We start from the raw sequence: 24,136 nt of genomic DNA, 5'->3' as shown, positions 1-24,136 counted from the left end.
CGGGCAACGACAGTGGGATGCCACCCCCCACCCCCGGCTCAGGTCTTCACAGGGCGGTGCGTGCACTCACTGAGCCATCAATGCACGATTGTTTGATACTAAAAGAGAACAATCACTTCAAAACCACATTGTACCCTCTGGGAGAGAGACAAGAAGAATTTCATTTTTTTTTTAAACATCTGACACATACCTGAAATGCTTCATGTTTCTGGAATGGGAGATGTGTGAAATGCTGCTGATCAATAAGGGAAAAATCCTAACTATGCAGAGGGGTCAAAGGTGAGAGTTCACTGTAAGCACACAGATTCCAACTACCACATTCCCTAGTTTTATCCCAGTTTCTCTCCCCATTTATGTGCGTGTTTATATTTAACTTTGTATCTAACATTTTCTGTGCATGTAACATAAAGAGTAAAGCTCCCTCTACACTGTCCCATCAAACACTCCCAGGGCAGGTACAGCATGGGTTAGATACAGAGTAAAGCTCCCTCTACACTGTCCCATCAAACACTCCCAGGGCAGGTACAGCACGGGTTAGATACAGAGTAAAGCTCCCTCTACACTGTCCCATCAAACACTCCCGGGACAGGTACAGCACGGGTTAGATACAGAGTAAAGCTCCCTCTACACTGTCCCATCAAACACTCCTGGGCAGGTACAGCACGGGTTAGATACAGAGTGAAGCTCCCTCTACACTGTCCCATCAAACGCTCCCAGGGCAGGTACAGCACGAGTTAGATACAGAGTAAAGCTCCCTCTACACTGTCCCATCAAACACTCCCAGGGCAGGTACAGCACAGGTTAGATACAGAGTAAAGCTCCCTCTACACTGTTACATCAGATTACACTGTATCTAACGGGCACTGTACCTGCCCTGGGAGTGTTGGATGGGACAGACTGCTAATGTAACACCCTTATTTAAAAAGGGCAGTAGACAGAAGGCTGGAAACTATAGACCGGTTAGCCTAACATCTGTGGTAGGTAAAATTTTGGAGTCCATTATTAAGGAGACAGTAACAGGACATTTGGATAATCATAATTTAATAGGACAAAGTCAGCATGGTTTTATGAAGGGGAAGTCATGTTTGACAAATTTGCTGGAGTTCTTTGAGGAAGTAACATATAGGGTGGATAAAGGGGAACCAGTGGACGTAGTGTATTTAGACTTCCAAAAGGCATTTGACAAGGTGCCACACAAAAGATTATTGCTTAAGATAAAAAATCATGGGATTGGGGGTAATATTCTGGCATGGATAGAGGATTGGCTATCTAACAGAAGGCAGAGAGTTGGGATAAATGGTTCATTCTCAGACTGGCAATCAGTAACTAGTGGTGTTCTGCAGCGGTCAGTGCTTGGTCCCCAACTCTTTACAATCTATATTAACTATTTGGAGGAGGGGACCGAGTGTAACATATCAAAGTTTGCAGATGATACTAAGATGGGAGGGAAAGTAGTGAGTGAGGAGGACATAAAAAACCTGCAAGGGGACATCGACAGGCTAAGTAAGTGGGCAGAGATTTGGCAGATGGAATACAATACTGGAAAGTGTGAGGTTATGCACTTTGGCAGGAAAAATCGTAGAGCAAGTTATTATCTTAATGGCAAGAAACTGGAAGGTACTGAAGTACAAAGGGATCTGGGGGTCCTGGTGCACGAAACTCAAAAGGTTAGTATGCAGGTGCAGCAAGTGATTAAGAAGGCCAATGGAATGTTGGCTTTCATTGCTAGGGGGATAGAATATATAAATAGGGAGGTATTGCTTCAGTTGTACAAGGTATTGGTGAGACCGCACCTGGAATACTGCATACAGTTTTGGTGTCCATACTTAAGAAAAGACATACTTGCTCTCGAGTCAGTACAAAGAAGGTTCACTCGGTTAATCCCGGGGATGAGGGGATGGACATATGAGGAGAGGTTGAGTAGATTGGGACTCTACTCGTTGGAGTTCAGAAGAATGAGAGGCGATCTTATTGAAACATATAAGATTGTGAAGGGGTTGGATCGGGTGGATGCGGGGAAGATGTTCCCGATGATGGGTGAAACTAGAACTAGGGGGCATAGTCTTAGAATAAGGGGCTGCTCTTTCAAAACTGAGATGAGGAGGAACTACTTCACTCAGAGGGTGGTAGGTCCATGGAATATGCTGCCCCAAAAAGCTGTAGAAGCTACATCATTACATAAATTTAAAACAGAAATAGACAGTTTCCTAGAAGTAAAGGGAATTAAGGGTTACGGGGAGCGGGCAGGAATTTGGACATGAGTCTAGGTTCGGATCGGTCATGGCCCTGTGGGTAGTGGAGCAGGTCCAGGGGCCGTGTAGCCTGATCCTGCTCCTATTTCGTGTGTCTAATTCTGTTAGATTCAGGAGATGGTTCTGTGATAGTGGATTGGCGGTTAGGATCAGATCAGCCATGATCTTATTGAATGGCGGAGCAGGCTCGAGGGGCCGATTGGCCTACTCCTGCTCCTATTTCTTATGTTCTTATGCTTGACTGCAGGAAATGGGAGACTGTTCTACTCCCCAGCACAAACATCACTGATCTCGATCATAAAAACAGAAAATAAAATATATTATTCAAGCCAACTCCAAATATAACAAGCCAGTGCTCAGCTCCCGCCCCCATGCCTACCCCCATTTGGCCCACCATTACTTGACCAGTTTGTGGGGTGACTGTAAACTCACCCGTTAGTCTCCTGTGGACTTTATGGCTGTTTCTCCTGTTACTGAGTGCAGGCTCCTCCCGCACGGGTGATCTCTCCCCTTTGCCGTTCTGAATCACCGGCGCTGGCAGGGGAGGCTCAGCCGCCTTTGGGATTGCGCTCGCTGCCCCCATCTTTGCCGCGGAATCAAGGACGGGGGCCGGGGTGGGTTTCGCGGGCGGCGAGGTGGGGTCGGGAGGGGAGAGGGAAGTGGCGGGGGGCTTGGAGCTCAGTTTGATGCAGGAGCTCTCTGCCTTTCCGAGAGAGGGGATCTTCTCCAGGTTCACCACAGGAACAAACAAGCTGGAAAGGAAATAAACAAAACTGTTTAATAAATAAATTCCAGCTGCGCGGATAAGTCAAACTTGTTCCCGCGTGAGCCGCCACAGCGGGGGTCAGCAGGCCATTCCACCAGATGGGGCATCGCAGCAGAGCCCACTCCTTGCCGCGCCCAACGTCCACACATGTGCAGCTTCCAGGAGATGGTCCAATGGGAGGGGAAGTGAAGGGGCTTTTCGGAACATGCTGCAGAGCTCTCCCCATGGCTCAGTGGGTCAAGGCACCGGGTGGGAAACGAGACACGGTGGGAAAGTCCCAGGTTCAATCCCTCGGCTGTGTGAGTTAGGCCACTACATCGGACTACCCCAGCCAGAAGAATCACAGAAGTTTACTGCACAGAAGGAGGCCATTTGGCCCATCGTGTCTGTGCCGGCCGAAAAAGAGCTATCCAGCCTAATCCCACTTTCCAGCTCTTGGCCCGTAGCCCTGTAGGTTACGGCACTTCAAATGCACGTCCAAGTACTTTTTAAATGTGATGAGGGTTTCTGCCTCTACCACCCTTTCAGGCAGTGAGTTCCAGACCCCCACCACCCTCTGGGTGAAAAACGTTCTCCTCAACTCCCCTCTAATCCTTCTACCAATTACTTTAAATCTCTGCCCCCTGGTTATTGAGAGGGGGGGTGGGGGAAGAAAGCAGGCAGGGTTTAGGATTCGAGGTTTAGGGTTCAGGGTCAGAGTCAACGCCTGATGGTCAGCTAATGACCATTGCTGGAAAGAGTATGGACGTTGGATGAGGACTGGACCTGGCTGTGATGGCCCTCATTGTTGAATAGCCAGCCCGACGGTGATTTTTTTAGCCTCACACACAAAGAATGAGCACTTGTGTAAGGTACCAAAGGGTTGCCAGCAGCTGTGAAACGGCACCCGAGAAATAGCAAACACATTTGGGAGAACAACAGGGTAAACCAGAGGGTAAAATTAAAAACCTACTCCGGATTATTCACAGTGACCTGCGCACGTTTTAAGACTTCCTCATATATAACCTTAAGATTAATGCCCTTGAAAACACAAAATCAATCAGGATTCCCACTCTTCATCAGCACCCAGCGACTCCTGCTGGTAATTTCACGTGAATCAGGCCAGGGCAGGATCGAGCTCATGTGCGATGCTACCCACAGTCAAACAGCCATCTGGCTCTCACTGTCTGGGGCGTCACTTCCAGAAGGGTCAGTCGGCCTCAGCACCGAACTGTACCCCCAGCAAATATCTTCAGGGGAGGATGGGAAGTGGGTCATCAAAAACTGCTACTTCCCGCCTTCATTACAATCTTACAGCACAGGAGGAGGCCATTCGGCCCATCGTGCCTGTGCCGGCTCTTTGAAAGAGCTCTCCAATTAGTCCCACTCCCCCAGAGTCCTGCAAATTCTCCCCTTCGGCTATTTATCCAACTCCCTTTTGAAAGTTGTTATTGAATCTGCTTCCGCCGCCCTTTCAGGCAGCGCGTTCCACATCACAACAGCTTGCTGCATGAAAAAAACCTCATCTCCCTCTGGTTCTTTTGCCAATCACCTTAAATCCGTGTCCTCTGGTTACCGAACCTCCTGCCACTGGAAACAGTTTCTCCTTATTCAAAACCCTTCATGATTTTGAACACCTCTATCAAATCTCCCCTGCTCTAAGGGGAGCAACCCCAGCTTCTCCACCTAACTGAAGTTCCTCGTCCCTGATTATACCGCAAGAGCCATTCCTTTGACTTGGAACACTGAAGAGCTCTTTCCTTTCTCTACTTGATCACGGTCAAAAAGAAAATGAAATTACCACAGATTTTCTTTTGGTCCCTTTGAAGGCACATCTAACTGTAGCACCTTGTTACCAGCGCTCTGCAGCTTCTCTTTGGAGGATCTGGTGCCGTGGTTGGAGGTAACTGCAGTCTGGACACTGTTGTATCGCGCTTTCTGCAGGACGATGGAGTTTGGGGAATTCAAGGCAGGGGATTTTCGTGCTGATAATTTGTTCGGTGGCCCGTGTCTTCTCTCTGCAATAAGTCAGAGTTATTTAGGTTCTCAATACAGGGGGTTTACGTCAAACACACAATATAAAATCCAGAGAACGTGAGTTCAAATCTCACCATGGGCATGTTTGAGAATTTAGATTCAGGCGTGGCTCAGTGGGTAGCTCTCTCGCCTGAGTCAGAAGGTCGTGGGTTCGAGCCCCACTCCAGAGACTTGAGAACATAACCTAGGCTGACACTCCCAGCACAGTACTGAGGGAGCGGAGCACTGTCGGAGGGGCAGTACTGAGGGAGTGCTGCTCTGTCGGAGGGGCAGTACTGAGGGAGCGCTGCACTATCAGAGGGGCAGTACTGAGGGAGCGCTGCACTGTCGAAGGGGCAGTACTGAGGGAGCGCTGCACTGTCAGAGGGGCAGTACTGAGGGAGCGCTGCACTGTCGAAGGGGCAGTACTGAGGGAGCGCTGCACTGTCGAAGGGGCAGTACTGAGGGAGCGCTGCACTGTCGAAGGGGCAGTACTGAGGGAGCGCTGCACTGTCGGAGGGGCAGTACTGAGGGAGCGCTGCACTGTCAGAGGGGCAGTACTAAGGGAGCGCTGCACTGTCGGAGGTGCCATCTTTCAGATGAGACGTTAAACCGAGGCCCCGTCTGCCTTTCAGGTGGGTATAAAAGATCCTATGGCACTATTTGAAGAAGAGCAGGGGAGTTATCTCCAGTGTCCTGGTCAATATTTATCCCTCAACCAACATCACTAAAACAGATTATCTGGTCATTATCTCATTGCTGTTTGTGGGAGCTTGCTGTGTGCAAATTGGCTGCCCCGTTTCCTACATTACAACAGTGACTACACTTCAAAAGTACTTCATTGGCTGTAAAGCGCTTTGGGACGTCCTGAAGATGTGAAAGGCGCTATAGAAATGCAAGTCTGTCTTGCAAAAAAGAATCCGGAAATCAAAATCTGGTCTCAATAAAAGTGACCGTGAAGCTGTCGGATTGTCGTAAAAACCCAACTGGTTCACTGATGTCCCTTTAGGGGAGGGAAACCTGCCGTCCTTACCCGGTCTGGGCCTATAGGTGACTCCAGTCCCACACCAATGTGGGTTATTCTTAAATGCCCTCTGAAGTGGCCCAGCGAGACAATCAAGTCAACAGCATCAACTTGTATTTATACCTGTACAGGAAACTGTTTTTTAATCCGGCACCGACGGGACCGACGTGGTGCCGGTTCATCAAAAATTCCGGATAACCGAAAGCTATAGTAAAAGATACGGAGCTGAGAGCTCCGTATAAAGCAACAAACCCTGTTGAGCTTCAGAACAATGGCCACAAGTTGCAAGCGTCTCTGTAGCTTAGCAACAGCTGCAGCCACACCCTTGCACAGCAACAAATGGAGGAAGGCAAGTAATAAAAGTTACCTGAACCTACTCCTGAATTTTGCCGGTTAACCGAGAGTTCCGGTTATTTAGGTGCTGGTAAATCGAAAGTTTCCTGTACTACTGTGCAGCACCTTGGGATGTTTTACAACATTAAAGGCGCTATATAAATACAAGTTGTTGATATATTGCACCGTTAACGTAGTAGAACGTCCCCAGGCGCTTCACAAGCGCGATATCAGACACCGATTCAGGGAAACTATGGATGGGAAAAAAATGCCGAGCTTTCCAGCGAAACCCAAATCCTGCGAAATAAATTGTTAAAGCACACCAGCGACAAAAAAGAGTCACACAGATTTAATTTGCTCCAAATTTTCCTGTTTTTGTTTTAAAACTATAAATGGGTTGCAAGATTATCCAATGAGTGGCATGGAGAAGCCACAACAACAACTTGCATTTAGATAGCGCCTCAAAGGAGCGATTATCAAACAAAATTTGACGCCGAGCCACATAAGGATAAATTAGGTCAGATGACCAAAAGCTTGGTCAAAGAGGTCGGTTTTAAGGAGCGTCTTAAAGGAGAAGAGAGAGGTAGCGAGGCGGAGAGGTTTAGGGGGAGAATTCCAGAGCTTAGGGCCCACCCACCAATGGTGGAGCGATAAAAATCGCTCAGAGGCCAGAATTGGAGGAGTGCAGAGATCTCAGAGGGTTGTAGGGCTGGAGGAAGTTACAAAGATAGGGTGGGATTTCAACAACAGGATGAGGATTTTAAATTCGAGGCGTTGCCGGACCCAGAAGCCAATGTAGGTCAGCGAGCACAGGGGGTGATGGGAGAACGGGACTTGGTGCGAGTTAGGACACAGGGCAGTGAGCACAGGGGGTGATGGGTGAACGGGACTGGGTGTGAGTTAGGACACGGGGCAGTGAGCACAGGGGGTGATGGGTGAACGGGACTGGGTGTGAGTTAGGACACAGGGCAGTGAGCACAGGGGGTGATGGGTGAACGGGACTGGGTGCGAGTTAGGATACGGGGCAGTGAGCACAGGGGGTGATGGGTGAACGGGACTGGGTGTGAGTTAGGACACGGGGCAGCGAGCACAGGGGGTGATGGGTGAACGGGACTGGGTGTGAGTTAGGACACGGGGCAGTGAGCACAGGGGGTGATGGGTGAACGGGACTGGGTGTGAGTTAGGACACGGGGCAGTGAGCACAGGGGGAGATGGGTGAATGGGACTGGGTGTGAGTTAGGACACGGGGCAGTGAGCACAGGGGGTGATGGGTGAATGGGACTGGGTGTGAGTTAGGACACGGGGCAGTGAGCACAGGGGGTGATGGGTGAGCGGGACTGGGTGCGAGTTAGGACACGGGGCAGTGAGCAAAGGGGGTGATGGGTGAACGGGACTGGGTGCGAGTTAGGACACGGGGCAGTGAGCACAGGGGGTGATGGGTGAATGGGACTTGGTGCGAGTTAGGACACGGGGCAGTGAGCACAGCGGGTGATGGGTGAACGGGACTGGGTGTGAGTTAGGACACGGGGCAGTGAGCACAGGGGGTGTTGGGTGAATGGGACTGGGTGTGAGTTAGGACACGGGGCAGTGAGCACAGGGAGTGATGGGTGAACGGGACTGGGTGTGAGTTAGGACACGGGGCAGTGAGCACAGGGGGTGATGGGTGAACGGGACTGGGTGCGAGTTAGGACACGGGGCAGTGAGCACAGGAGGTGATGGGTGAACGGGACTGGGTGCGAGTTAGGACACGGGGCAGTGAGCACAGGGGGTGATGGGTGAACGGGACTGGGTGTGAGTTAGGACACGGGGCAGTGAGCGCGGGGGGTGATGGGTGAACGGGACTTGGGGCGAGTTAGGACATGGGGCAGTGAGCACAGGGGGTGATGGGTGAACGGGACTCGGTGTGAGTTAGGACACGGGGCAGTGAGCACAGGGGGTGATGGGTGAACGGGACTTGGGGCGAGTTAGGACACGGGGCAGTGAGCACAGGGGGTGATGGGTGAACGGGACTCGGTGTGAGTTAGGACACGGGGCAGTGAGCACAGGGGGTGATGGGTGAACGGGACTGGGTGTGAGTTAGGACACGGGGCAGTGAGCACAGGGGGTGATGGGTGAACGGGACTGGGTGTGAGTTAGGACATGGGTCAGCGAGCACAGGGGGTGATGGGAGAATGGGACTTGGTGCGAGTTAGGACACGGGCAACAGAACGTTGGATGAGTTCAAGTTTACAGAGAGTGCAAGGTGGGGGGCCAGCCAAGAGCGCATTGGAATAGTCGTGTCTGGAGACGACAAAAGCGTGGATGAGCATTTCAGCAAAAGATGGGCTGGGGCAGGGGCGGAGACGGGTGATGTTACGGAAGTGGAAGTAGGCGGACTTGGTGAAGGAAATGATAAGCAGTGGGAAAAATACCAGTGCTCTGTGCTGCAAGGCTACAGATACAGAGTAAAGCTCCCTCTACACTGTCCCATCAAACACTCCCAGGGCAGGTACAGCACGGGTTAGATACAGAGTAAAGCTCCCTCTACACTGTCCCATCAAACACTCCCAGGGCAGGTACAGCACGGGTTAGATACAGAGTAAAGCTCCCTCTACACTGCCCCATCAAACACTCCCAGGGCAGGTACAGCACGGGTTAGATACAGAGTAAAGCTCCCTCTACACTGCCCCATCAAACACTCCCAGGGCAGGTACAGCACGGGTTAGATATCGAGTAAAGCTCCCTCTACACTGTCCCATCAAACACTCCCAGGGCAGGTACAGCATGGGTTAGATACAGAGTAAAGCTCACTCTACACTGTCCCATCAAACACTCCCAGGGCAGGTACAGCACGGGTTAGATACAGTGTAAAGCTCCCTCTACACTGTCCCATCAAACACTCCCAGGGCAGGTACAACACGGGTTAGATACAGTGTAAAGCTCCCTCTACACTGTCCCATCAAACACTCCCAGGGCAGGTACAGCACGGGTTAGATACAGTGTAAAGCTCCCTCTACACTGTCCCATCAAACACTCCCAGGGCAGGTACAGCACGGGTTTGATACAGAGTAAAGCTCCCTCTACACTGTCCCATCAAACACTCCCAAGGCAGGTACTGAGCGGAGATGCTGCACTATAGGAAAGGATGGAACAAAAACATAAAAACAGTGCGAGTCCCCTCACTGCATTGGCCCTTGCGCCCATCTACAGAGACCTCAAGGCCCAATCAGGCTGACCTAACCTTTCCCGGTCCCAGAGCTGGCATGGGAGGGAGCTGCAACCATCAGTTAGTTTAAGGAAGGGTTTCTGCGGGTTATCAGACTCAAGGAGTGTGTACGTCTTTTGTTTCTTTTAAAGAAAGATGCAAAGGCACTCCGACACAAAATCACTCACCACAGTGCATCTGGAATGCCTGAGGTTTAACGACTTGTCCGCACTGGTTACACACCACGAGGAAGAACTCATCATGGGCCGGACAGTGACCGAAGATTGGCATATCTGAAACAGAGGGAAAAATAGTCAGTACATACACACCCGGTACCGCGGAAAGAAAGTTGGGGGGGGCAGGAAATACTTTAATCTCAATACCTGAATCTCACCTTCCTACCCCCCTACCCCCCCACCCCCCCACCCCATAAACACTTGAGAGACCGCCCCCCACCCCCACGCCAAGCAAAATCACAAAGTTCAATCATTCAGACACAAAAGTATCTGCAACTTGTTTTTATTCAATCCTGGGATGTGGGCATCACTGGCAAAGCCAGCATTTATTGCCCATCCCTAGTTGCCCTTGAGAAGGTGGTGGTGAGCCGCCTTCTTGAACCGCTGCAGTCCGTGTGGTGAAGGTGCTCCCACAGTGCTGTTCGGGAGGGAGTTCCAGGATTTTCACCCAGCGACGATGAAGGAACGGCCGATATATTTCCAAGTCAGGATAGTGCGTGACTTGGAGGGGAACTTGGAGGTGGTGGTGTTCCCTTGCGCTTGCTGCCCTTGTCTTTCTAGGTGGAAGAGGTCGCGGGTTTGGGAGGTGCTGCTGAAGAAGCCTTGGCGAGTTGTTGCAGTGCATCTTGTAGATGGTACACACTGCAGCCACAGTACGCCGGTGGTGGAGGGAGTGAATGTTTAAGATGGTGGATGGGGTGCCAATCAAGCGGGGCTGCTTTGTCCTGAATGATGTTGAGCTTCTTGAGTGTTGTTGGAGCTGCACTCATCCAGGCAAGTGGAAAGTATTCCATCACACTCCTGACTTGTGCCTTGTAGATGGTGGAAAAGCTTTGGGGAGTCAGGAGGTGAGACACTCGCCGCAGAATACCCAGCCTCTGACCTGCTCTTGTAGCCACAGTATTTACAGGAAACTCTTTGGTATCCGGCACCGACGGGACCGGGATGGTGCCGGTTGATTAAAAATTCCGGATGATGGAGAGGCTTATCTACCGAGGCTATTTTTAACAGAGTCAAACTCCTGTTATTGAGGTGTTCGGACTTCCGACAGCGCCAAGAAGCCGAGTAGTGGCAGTTTGGAGAACTACCCCCACTGACTAACTCGGCCACCGCGGGAGACTCAAACTTGGGACTCGGCAACATTTCCGGTTATTGAGGTGTTGTTTTCGGAGTGAGAATTTTGCCGGTAAATAGAGAATTCCGGATATTTAGGTGCCGTTTAAACGAGAGTTTCCTGTATGTGGCTGGTCCAGTTAAGTCTCTGGTCAATGGTGACTGTGACTTTTTTCTATTTATATCCAGCCCAGTCCCTCACCTTCTCTAATGAGCCTCATTGTTTCAATCTTCTTTCTCACATCCTTGCCGCTATCCTCTGATTCTGCACCTGCAAAAACAAAATATGTTCAGACAGTCACAACTCTTGCAGCAATCACCAAAAAAAATGAACGAGCATCATACTGTACAGTAATGAAAGAAAATAACTTGCCCTACATGCTAGCTCCCCTTGGTCAGTATCACTCCAGCCCCACTTCAAGATTTGAGCCCATAATCAGAGAATGATACAGCACAGGAGGCCATTCGTCCCATCGTGCCTGTGCCGGCTCTTTGAAAGAGCTCTCCAATTAGTCCCACTCCCTGCTCTTTCCCCACAGCCCTGTGAATTTTTCACCTTCAAGTATTTGTCCAATTCTCTTTTGAAAGTTACTTCTGAATCTGCTTCCACCGCCCTTTCAGGCAGCGCATTCCAGATCACCACAACTCCCTGAGTAAAAATAATCTCATCTCCCCTCTGGTTCTTTTACCAATTAGTTTAACTCTGTGTCCTCTAGTTACCGACCCTCCCACCAGCAGAAACAGTTTCTCCTTATTCACTCTTATCAAAACCCCTCAGAATTTTAAACACCTCTGTCAAATCTCCCCTTAACCTTCTCTGCTCCAAGGAGAACAACCCCAGCTTCTCCAGTCTCTCCACGTAACTGAAGTCCCTCAGCCCCGGGACTATTCTCGTAAATCTCCTCTGCACCCTCTCCAAGGCTTTGACAACCTTCTTAAAGTGACGTGTCCGCCCATTTCACCAGTCTGTCTGTCCTCCTGAAGTCTGCTACTACCCTCCTCACTGTTTAATACATTTCCGAGTTTTGTGTCATCTGCAAATTTGAAATTATGCCCTGTACACCCAAGTCCCGGTCATTAATATTTCAAAACGAGCAGTGGCCCCAACACCGACCCTTGGGGGACACCACTCTACACTTCCCTCCAGTCTGAAAAACAACCGTTCACCACTACGCTCTGCTTTCTGTCCCTTAGCCAATTTTGTATCCACAGTGCCACTGCCCCTTTAATCCCATGGGCTTCAATTTTGCTAAAAAGTCTATTATGTGGCAGCATGTCATCTAGGCTGACAATCCAGTGCAGTACTGAGGGAGTGCTGGGTTTGAGCCCTTCACTATAGTGAGCAGTCCGTCTGCTGGCACAGAGCCGAGTGTGTTCCCACTGAGCCATGGCGACTGGTAGAATCTACAGCACTGTGCAGGACGACAAGACAACCTCAGGAGCTCAGCACTCAGGACCTCATTAACCTTTAAACTGCTGGAGATTTCTTGAATTCATTCACTGTTCACTCTGGATCGCTTTCCCGATTAGTTCACTGTCTGGCCTTTCCTCCGTTAGCACAAAGTTCGCCAATCGACAGCTCTCAAAGGGTTAAGTGCATTCCTGCCACTAATTTATCAAGAAGATCTACTTCTCGAATCGGAAAATTTAAACTAAAACAGAGTTTTTCCCAACACAACAGAGTTGCCGAGAGCCCGCACGGTGTAACCTTGAAGTGACTGAACGCGACTTGTTGTGTTTCTGTCCCGTTTATAATAGAAGGACTATTCAAATAAACACTCCGACACCAATCACCAACTGCTCAGTCTGGGACAAGCCACAGGCCAAAGGAGAATTTCCTTTCTCCCGAATACAGCCCCATGCACAGAATTCATTTCCTTGCCTCCCGATCTCCTCTCCCTCTCCCCCAAGGCCCCGATTCTAGCCGGGGTCGAGTTCCACAGGCACACTCTGCCCACCTCACCCTCTGCCCATTTTCCACCAGCGTCAGGCGTTCCCGATCTCCCGATGTATCGACACACAGCGCTCGGTCAGCACTCAACCGGAGGCATAGGAACAGGCCATTCAGCCCCTCCAGCCTGTTCCGCCATTCAGTTAGATCATGGCTGATCTGTACCTTAACTCCATTTACCCGCCTTAGCTCTATATCGCTCGATACCGTTAACTAACAGAAACCGAGGCCCCGTCTGCTCTCTCGGGTGGATGTAAAAGATCCCAATGCACTATTTCGAAGAGGAACAGGGGAGTTCTCCCCGGTGTCCTGGGCCAATATTTATCCCTCAACCAACATCATTGAAATGGATAATCTGGTCATTATCACATTGCTGTTTGTGGGATCCACCTAAGAGGGCAGACGGGGCTTCGGTTTAACGTCTCATCCAATAAACGGCACCCCCGACAGTGCAGCACTCCCTCAGTTTGTATGTTTAGTAAATAAAACCTTTTATGTTCCCTTGCAGAAAATATACCTGTTAATTTATATTGCAGTACCTACCCCATTATCTGTATAATACCTTGTCTACCAGTACAGGGAGTGTCAGCCTGGAGTTTGTGCTCAAGTCTCTGGAGTGGCTCAGAGGCAAGAGTGCTACAACAACAACAACTCGCATTTATACAGCGCCGTTAACATAGTGAAACCTCCCAGGGCGCTTCACAGGAGCGATTATCAAACAAGATTTGACACCAAGCCTCTTAAGGGGATATTAGGCAGATGTCGCGTCTTAAAGGAGGAGAGAGAGGCGGAGAGGTTTAGGGAGGGAATTCCGGAGCTTGGGGCCCAGGCGGCTGAAGGCACGGCCGCCAATGGTGGAGCGATTAAAATCAGGGATACGCAAGAGGCCAGAATTGGAGGAGTGTAGAGATTTCGGGGGGTTGTGGGGCTGGTGGAGATTACAGAGGTAGGGAGGGGCAAGGACATGAAGGGATTTGAAAACAAGGATGAGAATTTTTAAATCGAGACATTGCTTAACCGGGAGCCAATGTAGGTCAGCAAGCACAGTGGGTGATGGGTGAACGGGACTTGGTGCGAGTCAGGGGGAAGGTGCCAACCAGGGGCGAAGAGATCTCTCCATCGTCTCAAGGGGAGAGGGGAACAAAACAAATTAAACAGAGCAGCGGAATCATCATCTGCTGCCCTCACTCGTCTCCCAGAGCCAGTCTGAAGAGGAAGCTTCACACATGCCAAGGGGTGCGGTACGCTGCTGTCTCTTTGGGCAGGCCAGCTGGCATCTAACCTAACCCCCCCAGGTTCAGCAGCTGGTGGAAATGCTTCACTTCCCCTTTCAGTCTGTATGGTGTGGTCTGAATATAGCACAGTGCCACAGCGTAAACAGCAAATGAGTCACTACCTTCACTGGGTTATGTAGCGAATCAGGATTGATACATGATAGGGAAACACTTTTAAACAATTATATTTAACATCTGCACCTCTTAATTCATCCCCTCCAATTAGTACAATACACAGTGACAGACCTGTACCCACCACTACTGTACCCGTGTTATACAGTGACAGACCTGTACCCACCACTACTGTACCCGTGTTATACAGTGACAGACCTGTACCCACCACTACTGTACCCGTGTTATACAGGGACAGACCTGTACCCACCACTACTGTACCCGTGTTATACAGGGACAGACCTGTACCCACCAGTACTGTACCCGTGTTATACAGGGACAGACCTGTACCCACCACTACTGTACCCCAGTGTTAGTGACAGACCTGTACCCACCACTACTGTACCCCAGTGTTAGTAACAGACCTGTACCCACCAGTACTGTACCCCAGTGTTATACAGAGACAGGCCTGTACCCACCAGTACTGTACCCCAGTGTTATACAGAGACAGGCCTGTACCCACCAGTACTGTACCCCAGTGTTATACAGAGACAGACCTGTACCCACCAGTACTGTACCCCAGTGTTATACAGAGACAGACCTGTACCCACCAGTACTATACCCCAGTGTTATACAGTGACAGACCTGTACCCACCAGTACTGTACCCCAGTGTTATACAGAGACAGACCTGTACCCACCAGTACTGTACCCGTGTTATACAGTGACAGACCTGTACCCACCACTACTGTACCCGTGTTATACAGTGACAGACCTGTACCCACCACTACTGTACCCCAGTGTTAGTGACAGACCTGTACCCACCAGTACTGTACCCCAGTGTTATACAGAGACAGGCCTGTACCCACCAGTACTGTACCCCAGTGTTATACAGAGACAGACCTGTACCCACCAGTACTGTACCCCAGTGTTATACAGAGACAGACCTGTACCCACCAGTACTATACCCCAGTGTTATACAGAGACAGGCCTGTACCCACCAGTACTGTACCCTAGTGTTAGTGACAGACCTGTACCCACCAGTACTGTACCCGTGTTATACAGTGACAGACATGTACCCACCAGTACTGTACCCCAGTGTTATACAGTGACAGACCTGTACCCCAGTGTTATACAGTGACAGACATGTACCCACCACTACTGTACCTCAGTGTTATAGTGACAGACCTGTACCCACCAGTACTGACAGAGAAGGGACTTTGCCAAGTACTGGAGTATGAAAGTATCCCGGGATTTGGGGGTGGGGGGGGTGCGTGAATATCACAGAGACCGTACAGCTCAGATTCACCAGCGTGATGCCTGGGGTGTGAAACTATAGTTACGAGGAGAGACCTGAGATACTGCGACTGTGTCCACTGGAGCAGAGAAGGCTAGGAAGAGATTTAATCAAGGTTTTAAAAATTATGAAGGGTTCTGCATAAGTGAACAGGGAAAGACTGGGGAATCAGTGACGAGGGGACTCAGTTTAAAATTGTGACCAACAGAGTGAGGTTAGGCGAAATATCTTTACACAAGTTACTGGAGCACAGAATGTTTTTCCCCCCCACAGGGAGTGGTTTTCCCCCCACAGGGAGTGGTTTTCCCCCCACAGGGAGTGGTTGAGGCCATTGCATCTTTTCAGGGAAGGGCAGAGGAAGTTGCAGGGTTATGGGGAGAGAGCAGGACAGTGGAACTGATTGTGGCAAAGCTCCAGTGAACAGCCAGCAGCCACGATGGGTCGAATGGCAACCTTCTGTGCTGTAAACGTCTAGAGTTATTAGTCCAGGAAGCAAGCAGACCCTTGCTCGCCCGCAGACTCCAGTCCCTTGATCACGGACACAGGCTTGTTCTCACTCCCTAAATTCAGAGCGACAAAGAGTCCAGGGTGCATCTCAACTACATCATGAGAATAACCTGTGAGCACAATCAGTTAATTGCATGTATCCAGCGCCTTTAATGTAGTCCCAAGGCGCTTCACAGAAGCAATTATCAGACAAAATTTGACACCGAGCCGCAGAAGGACAGGTGACCAAAAGCTTGGTCAAAGAGGTAAGTTTTAAAGAGCGTCTTAAAGGAGGAGAGAGAGGTAGCGAGTCGGAGAGGTTTAGGGAGTGAATTCCAAAGCTTAGGGTTTAGACAGCTGAAGGCACGGCTGCCAATGGTGGAGCGAATAGAATCGGGGATGCTCAAGAGGTCAGAATTGGAGGAGGATCTCAGAGGGTTGTGGAGCTGGAGGAGATTACAGAGATAGGGAGGGGCGAGGCCATGGAGGGGTTTGAAAACAAGGATGAGAATTTTAAAATCAAAGTGCTGTCGGACCGGGAGCCAATGTAGGTCAGTGAGCACAGGGGTGATGGGTGAACGGGACTGGGTGTGAGTTAGGACACGGGGCAGTGAGCACAGGGGGTGATGGGTGAACGGGACTGGGTGTGAGTTAGGACACGGGGCAGTGAGCACAGGGGGTGATGGGTGAACGGGACTGGGTGTGAGTTAGGACACGGGCAGTGAGCACAGGGGGTGATGGGTGAACGGGACTGGGTGTGAGTTAGGACACGGGGCAGTGAGCACAGGGGGTGATGGGTGAACGGGGCTGGGTGTGAGTTAGGACACGGGGCAGTGAGCACAGGGGTGATGGGTGAAGGGGACTTGGTGTGAGTTAGGACACGGGGCAGTGAGCACAGGGGGTGATGGGTGAACGGGACTCAGTGCGAGTTAGGACACGGGGCAGTGAGCACAGGGGGTGATGGGTGAACGGGACTCGGTGTGAGTTAGGACACAGGGCAGTGAGCACAGGGGGTGATGGGTGAACGGGACTCAGTGCGAGTTAGGACACGGGGCAGTGAGCACAGGGGGTGATGGGTGAACGGGACTCGGTGTGAGTTAGGACACGGGGCAGTGAGCACAGGGGGTGATGGGTGAACGGGACTCGGTGTGAGTTAGGACACGGGGCAGTGAGCACGGGGGGTGATGGGTGAATGGGACTTGGTGTGAGTTAGGACACGGGGCAGTGAGCACAGGGGGTGATGGGTGAACGGGACTGGGTGTGAGTTAGGACACGGGGCAGTGAGCACGGGGGGTGATGGGTGAACGGGACTGGGTGTGAGTTAGGACACGGGGCAGTGAGCACGGGGGGTGATGGGTGAACGGGACTGGGTGTGAGTTAGGACACGGGGCAGTGAGCACAGGGGGTGATGGGTGAACGGGACTTGGTGTGAGTTAGGACACGGGGCAGTGAGCACAGGGGGTGATGGGTGAACGGGACTGGGTGTGAGTTAGGACACGGGGCAGCGAGCACAGGGGGTGATGGGTGAACGGGACTGGGTGTGAGTTAGGACACGGGGCAGTGAGCACAGGGGGCGATGGGTGAACGGGACTGGGTGTGAGTTAGGACACGGGGCAGTGAGCACAGGGGGTGATGGGTGAACGGGACTGGGTGTGAGTTAGGACACGGGGCAGTGAGCGCGGGGGGTGATGGGTGAATGGGACTGGGTGTGAGTTAGGACACGGGGCAGTGAGCACAGGGGGTGATGGGTGAACGGGACTGGGTGTGAGTTAGGACACGGGGCAGTGAGCACAGGGGGTGATGGGTGAACGGGACTGGGTGTGAGTTAGGACACGGGGCAGTGAGCACAGGGGGTGATGGGTGAACGGGACTGGGTGTGAGTTAGGACACGGGGCAGAGAGCACAGGGGGTGATGGGTGAACGGGACTGGGTGTGAGTTAGGACACGGGGCAGTGAGCACAGGGGGTGATGGGTGAACGGGACTGGGTGTGAGTTAGGACACGGGGCAGAGTTTTGGATGAGCTCAAGTTCACGCAGGGTGGAAGCTGGGAGGCCGGCCAGAAGTGCGTTGGAACTTTCAAAATTTAAACAAAAGGAGCGCAGAGCTAATTCAACGACACCGACAGCAGAGTTTAAGCCTCGGTCGTTTTTGGTTCAACCTCCACTGCCAGACCATGCCACACAGCATTGTCGATAAAACACACACAGTGTTTACAATTAGCGTTGGAATCTAACTATCTCCCGCGAAGGTGCTGACTCTCGCTGGGGTCTCGGTTCCACAGGCGCCAAAGGCCCTCCGGTAACCCACCCAAAACAATACCTTTCTTCCTGTGGGACTCCAGATGTCCGCTGGCAATTCGATCACAGGGGGCATCACTGTCCTTGGCCAACTGACACATGCATGTTTCTGCTGGGGTGTCTGGATAGGGTTTTTCTCTTCCCAATAGGAATTTTGGGGCCAGTTGTAGACACCCCCCCCCAAATCCTCTAGCTAACCTCAGCTCCCTCAGGACAGACCAAGGATTCAACCTTGCGCCTTCCTGGTCTGTGTGCCTCAGTACCACACCAGGCAGGGCATTTAGGCACGGGCACCTCGTGCTGATTGTTGACAACGTTTGTTACCAACAGGATATACAAGGAGCTATGGGATATTCCAACTGTGGCACAGGCTATAATCCATGGGGTTAGTGTTTAAAAAAACAAAACATCCAGATAACAAGAGGGTTTCCATAAAGAAAGGTCTTACATTTATATTGCCTCAGGACATCCCATAGCGTTTTATAGCCAATGAAGTACTTTTAAAGTCACTGTTGTAAACGTGGCAGACAATTTGTGCACAGAAAGCTCCCATAAACAGCAATGTGATAATGACCAGATAATCTGTTTTAGTGATGTTGGTTGAGGGATAAATATTGGCCCAGGACACCGGGGAGAACTCCCCTGCTCTTCTTCGAAATAGTGGCCATGGGATCTTTTACGCCCACCTGAGAGTGCAGACAGGGCCTTGGTTTAACGTCTCATCTGAAAGATGGCACCTCCGACAGTGCAGCGCTCCCTCAGTACTGCCCCTCCGACAGTGCAGCACTCCCTCAGTACTGCCCCTCCGACAGTGCGGCGCTCCCTCAGTACTGCCCGTCGACAGTGCAGGGCTCCCTCAGTACTGCCCATCTAACAGTGCAGCACTCCCTCAGTACTGCCCCTCCGACAGTGCGGCGCTCCCTCAGTACTGCCCCTCCGACAGTGCAGCACTCCCTCAGTACTGCCCCTCTGACAGTGCAGCGAGCCACATAAGGAGATATTAGGGCAGGTGACCAAAAGCTGGGTCAAAGAGGTCGGTTTAAAGGAGCGTCTTAAAGGAGGAGTGAGAGGCGGAGAGGTTTAGGGAGGGAATTCCAGAGTTTAGGGCCCAGGCAGCTGAAGGCACGGCCACCAATGGTGGAGCGGTGGAAATCGGGGATCTGCAAGAGGCCAGAATTGGAGGAGTGCAGAGATCTGGGAGGGTTGTGGGGCTGGAAGAGGTTACAGAGATAGGGAGGGGCGAGGCCCTGGAGGGATTTGAAAACAAAGGATGAGAATTTTAAAATAGAGGCGCTGCTTAACCAGGAGCCAATGTAGGTCAGCGAGCACAGGCGTGATGGGTGAACGGGGCAGCAGAGTTTTGGATGAGCTGAAGTTTATGGAGGGTGGGATGGTAAACATAGAAACATAGAAGATAGGAGCAGGAGTAGGCCATTCGGCCCCTTGAGCCTGCTCCGCCATTCAATGAGATCATGGCTGATCATCCAAATTCAGTACCCTGTTCCTGCCTTCTCCCCATATCCCTTGATCCCTTTAGCCTTAAGAATTATATCCAACTCCTTCTTGAATATATTTAATGAATTGGCCTCTACTGCCTTCTGTGGTAGAGAATTCCACAGGTTCACCACTCTCTGGGTGAAGAAATTCATCCTCATCTCTGTCCTAAATGGCTTACCCCTTATCCTTAGGCTGTGACCCCTGGTTGTGGACTCCCCGACCATTGGGAACATCCTTCCTGCATCTAGTCTGTCTAGTGCTGTTAGAATTTTATAAGTTTCAATGAGATCCCCTCTCATTCTTCTAAACTCCAGTGAGTATAAGCCCAATCGACCCAATCTCTCCTCATACGTCATTCCTGCCATCCCAGGTATCAGCCTGGTGAATCTTCGCTGCACTCCCTCCATGGCAAGAACATCCTTCCTCAGATAAGGCGACCAAAACTGCACACAATACTCAAGATGTGGTCTCACCAAGGCCCTGTACAACTGCAGCAAGACATCCTTGTTCCTGTACTCAAACCCTCTCGCTACGAAGGCCAACATACCATTTGCTTTCTTAACCGCCTGCTGCACCTGCATGCTTACCTTCAGCGACTGGTGTACAAGGACACCCAGGTCTCGTTGCACTTCCCCTTCTCCCAATCTATTGCCATTCAGATAATAATCTGCCTTCCTGTTTTTGACACCAAAGTGGATAACCTCACATTTATCCACATTATACTGCATCTGCCATGCTTCTGCCCAATCACCCAACCTGTCCAAATCGTACTGGAGTTTCACGGCATCCTCCTCACAGCACACACGCCTACCCAGCTTTGTGTCGTCTGCAAACTTGGAGATATTACATCTAGTTCCCTTGTCTAGATCATTAATATATATTGTGAATAGCTGGGGTCCAAGGACCGATCCTTGCGGTACCCCACTAGTCACTGCCTGCCACTCGGGGGAAAAAGACCCGTTTATTCCAACTCTTTGCTTCCTGTCTGCCAACCAGTTCTCTATCCAAGTCAGTACCTTACCCCCAATCCCATGTGCCTTAACTTAACACGCTAATCTCTTATGCGGGACCTTATCGAAAGCCTTCTGAAAGTCCAAATACACCACATCCACTGGTGTTGGATTTAGTCGAGTCTAGAGGTGACAAAGGCACGGAAAGGGTTCCAGCAGTGGATGAGCTGAAGCAGGGGCGAGGGCGGGCGCTAGGACCCAGCGGGAGCCCAGTGGCGGTGTGGCGAGGGCGGGCGCTAGGACCCAGCGGGAACCCAGTGGCGGTGTCGGGGGGGCGGGCACTAGGACCCAGCGGGAGCCCGGTGGCGGTGTCGGGTGGGCGGGCGCTAGGACCCGGCGGGAGCCCGGCTGGCAGTGTCGGGAGGGCGGGCGCTAGGACCCAGCAGGAGCCCGGCTGGCGGTGTCGGGAGGGTGGGCGCTAGGACCCGGCGGGAGCCCGGCTGGCGGTGTCGGGATGGTGGGCACTAGGACCCGGCGGGAGCCCGGCTGGCGGTGTCGGGAGGGTGGGCGCTAGGACCCGGCGGGAGCCCGGCTGGCGGTGTCAGGAGGGCGGGCGCTAGGACCCGGCGGGAGCCCGGTGGCGGTGTCGAGCGGGCGGGCGCTAGGACGCTATGGGAGCCCGGCTGGCGGTGTCGAGAGGGCGGGCGCTAGGACCCTGTGGGAGCCCGGCTGGCGGTGTCGGGGGGGCAGGCGGGCGCTAGAACCCGGCGGGAGCCCAGTGGCGGTGTCGAGCGGGCGGGCGCTAGGAGCCGGCGGGAGCCCGGCTGGCGGTGTCGAGAGGGCAGGCGCTAGGACCCGGCGGCGGTGTCGAGCAGGCGGGCGCTAGGACCCGGCGGGAGCCCGGTGGCGGTGTCGAGCGGGCGGGCGCTAGGACCCGGCGGGAGCCCGGCTGGCGGTGTCGCGAGGGCGGGCGCTAGGACCCGGCGGGAGCCCGTCTGGTAGTGTCGGGAGGGCGGGCGGGCGCTAGGATCCGGCGGGAGCCCGGTGGCGGTGTCGAGCGGGCGGGCGCTAGGACCCGGCGGGAGCCCGGCTGGCGGTGTCGGGCGGGCGGGCGCTAGGACCCAGCGGCAGCCCGGCTGGCGGTGTCGGGAGAGCGGGCACTAGGACCCGGCGGGAGCCCGGATGGCGGTGTCGGAAGGGCGGGCGCTAGGACCCGGCGGGAACCCGGCAGGCGGTGTCGGGAGGGCGGGCACTAGGACCCGGCGGGAGCCCGGATGGCGGTGACGGGAGGGCGGGCATTAGGACCCGGCGGGAGCCCGGCTGGCGGTGTCGGGCAGGCGGGCGCTAGGACCCGGCGGGAGCCCGGATGGCGGTGTCGGGAGGGCGGGCACTAGGACCCGGCGGGAGACCGGCTGGCGGTGTCGGGAGGACGGGCACTAGGACCCGGCGGGAGCCCGGATGGCGGTGTCGGGAGGGCGGGCACTAGGACCCGGCGGGAGACCGGCTGGCGGTGTCGGGAGGACGGGCACTAGGACCCGGCGGGAGCCCGGCTGGCGGTGTCGGGAGGGCGGGCACTAGGACCCGGCGGGAGCCCGGCTGGCGGTGTCGGGAGGGCGGGCGCTAGGACCCGGCGGGAGCCCGGCTGGAGCCCGGCTGGCGGTGTCGGGCGGGCGGGCACTAGGACCCGGCGGGAGCCCGGCTGGCGGTGTCGGGAGGGCGGGCACTAGGACCCGGCGGGAGCCCGGATGGCGGTGCCGGGAGGGCGGGCGCTAGGACCCGGCGGGAGCCCGGCTGGCGGTGTCGGGCGGGCGGGCGCTAGGACCCGGCGGGAGCCCGGGTGGCGGTGTCGGGCGGGCGGGCGCTCGGACCCAGCGGGAGCCCGGATGGCAGTGCCGGGAGGGCGGGCACTAGGACCCGGCGGGAGCCCGGCTGGCGGTGTCGGGAGGGCGGGCACTAGGACCCGGCGGGAGCCCGGATGGCGGTGTCGGGAGGGCGGGCGCTAGGACCCGGCGGGAGCCCGGATGGCAGTGTCGAGAGGGCGGGCACTAGGACCCGGCGGGAGCCCGGATGGCAGTGCCGGGAGGGCGGGCGCCAGGACCCGGCGGGAATCCAGCTGGCGGTGTCGGGAGGACGGGCGCTAGGACCCGGCGGGAGCCCGGCTGGCGGTGTCGGGAGGGCGGGCACTAGGACCCGGCGGGAGCCGGGTGGCGGTGTCGAGCGGGCGGGCACTAGGACCCGGCGGGAGCCCGGCTGGCGGTGTCGGGACGGCGGGCACTAGGACCCGGCGGGAGCCCGGGTGGCGGTGTCGGGCGGGCGGGCGCTAGGACCCGGCGGGAGCCCGGATGGCAGTGCCGGGAGGGCGGGCACTAGGACCCGGCGGGAGCCCGGATGGCAGTGCCGGGAGGGCGGGCACTAGGACCCGGCGGGAGCCCGGCTGGCGGTGTCAGGAGGGCGGGCACTAGGACCCGGCGGGAGCCCGGTGGCAGTGTCGAGAGGGCGGGCGCTAGGACCCGGCGGGAGCCCGGCTGGCGGTGTCGGGATGGCGGGCACTAGGACCCGGCGGCAGCCCGGGTGGCGGTGTCGGGAGGGCAGGCACTAGGACCCGGCGGGAGCCCGGATGGCAGTGCTGGAAGGGCGGGCACTAGGACCCGGCGGGAGCCCGGATGGCAGTGTCGGGAGTGCGGGCACTAGGACCCGGCGGGAGCCCGGCTGGCGTTGTCGGGACGGCGGGCACTAGGACCCGGCGGGAGCCCGGATGGCAGTGTCGCGCGCGAGGGCGGGCACTAGGACCCGGCGGCCGCGCTCTGAGTGCGGGAAGGGGGGGGGAAGGAGGCCGCTCACCGGCTGTCCGCTCACAGCCTGCCCGCCCAGCCCACCCCGGCCGACCCGCCGTTCTGCGGCCTCCCCACCGAGCCCAGGGCCCACTCACCGTCCGCCAGCCGCAGCGCCTCGGCCCGCTCGATCCAGCTGCTCCACGACTGGCCCACGAACGCCTCGGGACTCGGGAGCCTGCGCTCCGAGGCCGCCATCATCACAGTGCGCGCTCCCGAGCCGCCATCACCGCGCGCGCGCCCGGCACGCTGCGTGCCCCCCGCGTCAGCGTTAGCGTCAGGGGGCGGGGCCAGAGGCTGCAGTGCCAGCTCCCCGGCACTAGAGGGAGCCCGCGGCTGCAATGTAGCGACACACAAACTGACAGTAGGGGGCGCGCCAGCAACAGGTGGTGCATCAAAGATTCACCAGAGTGCATACTGATCTGGTTTAAAACAGAACTTAAGAATTACATCAAATTTATAAAAAAGGGCGAAAACCATATGTGGCTCAAACTTGAGAGGGAGATTATCTCAAACACCCAAGATGTTTACATTTGCGCA

At 54.4% G+C, this 24,136-nt stretch overlaps 1 protein-coding gene across 2 annotated transcripts in view; it reads right to left on the bottom strand.

Annotated features, from left to right (window-relative positions):
- atxn7l2a (ataxin 7-like 2a) overlaps nucleotides 1-23,800 on the bottom strand; it is a 61,016-nt gene extending 37,216 nt beyond the window's left edge. For both annotated transcript variants that reach the window (XM_086010989.1, XM_086010990.1), the window contains exons 1-5: nucleotides 23,695-23,800; nucleotides 11,106-11,174; nucleotides 9,743-9,847; nucleotides 4,799-5,015; nucleotides 2,685-3,004 (exon numbers count right to left, since the gene is read on the bottom strand). In XM_086010989.1, coding sequence (XP_085867115.1) covers nucleotides 2,685-3,004; nucleotides 4,799-5,015; nucleotides 9,743-9,847; nucleotides 11,106-11,174; nucleotides 23,695-23,797 — 814 coding nt within the window. In that variant the 5' untranslated portion in view covers nucleotides 23,798-23,800. The remainder of the gene's footprint in view (nucleotides 1-2,684; nucleotides 3,005-4,798; nucleotides 5,016-9,742; nucleotides 9,848-11,105; nucleotides 11,175-23,694) is intronic.
- Nucleotides 23,801-24,136: the final 336 nt, after the last annotated feature.

This window comes from Somniosus microcephalus, chromosome 18, assembly GCF_052327205.1.
Source record: "Somniosus microcephalus isolate GS21.2 chromosome 18, FLI_Smic_1.0, whole genome shotgun sequence".
Taxonomy (NCBI): Eukaryota; Metazoa; Chordata; class Chondrichthyes; order Squaliformes; family Somniosidae; genus Somniosus; species Somniosus microcephalus.
The sequence above is the reverse complement of the archived record's forward strand: the minus strand, read 5'-3'. Positions and strand labels throughout refer to the sequence as shown.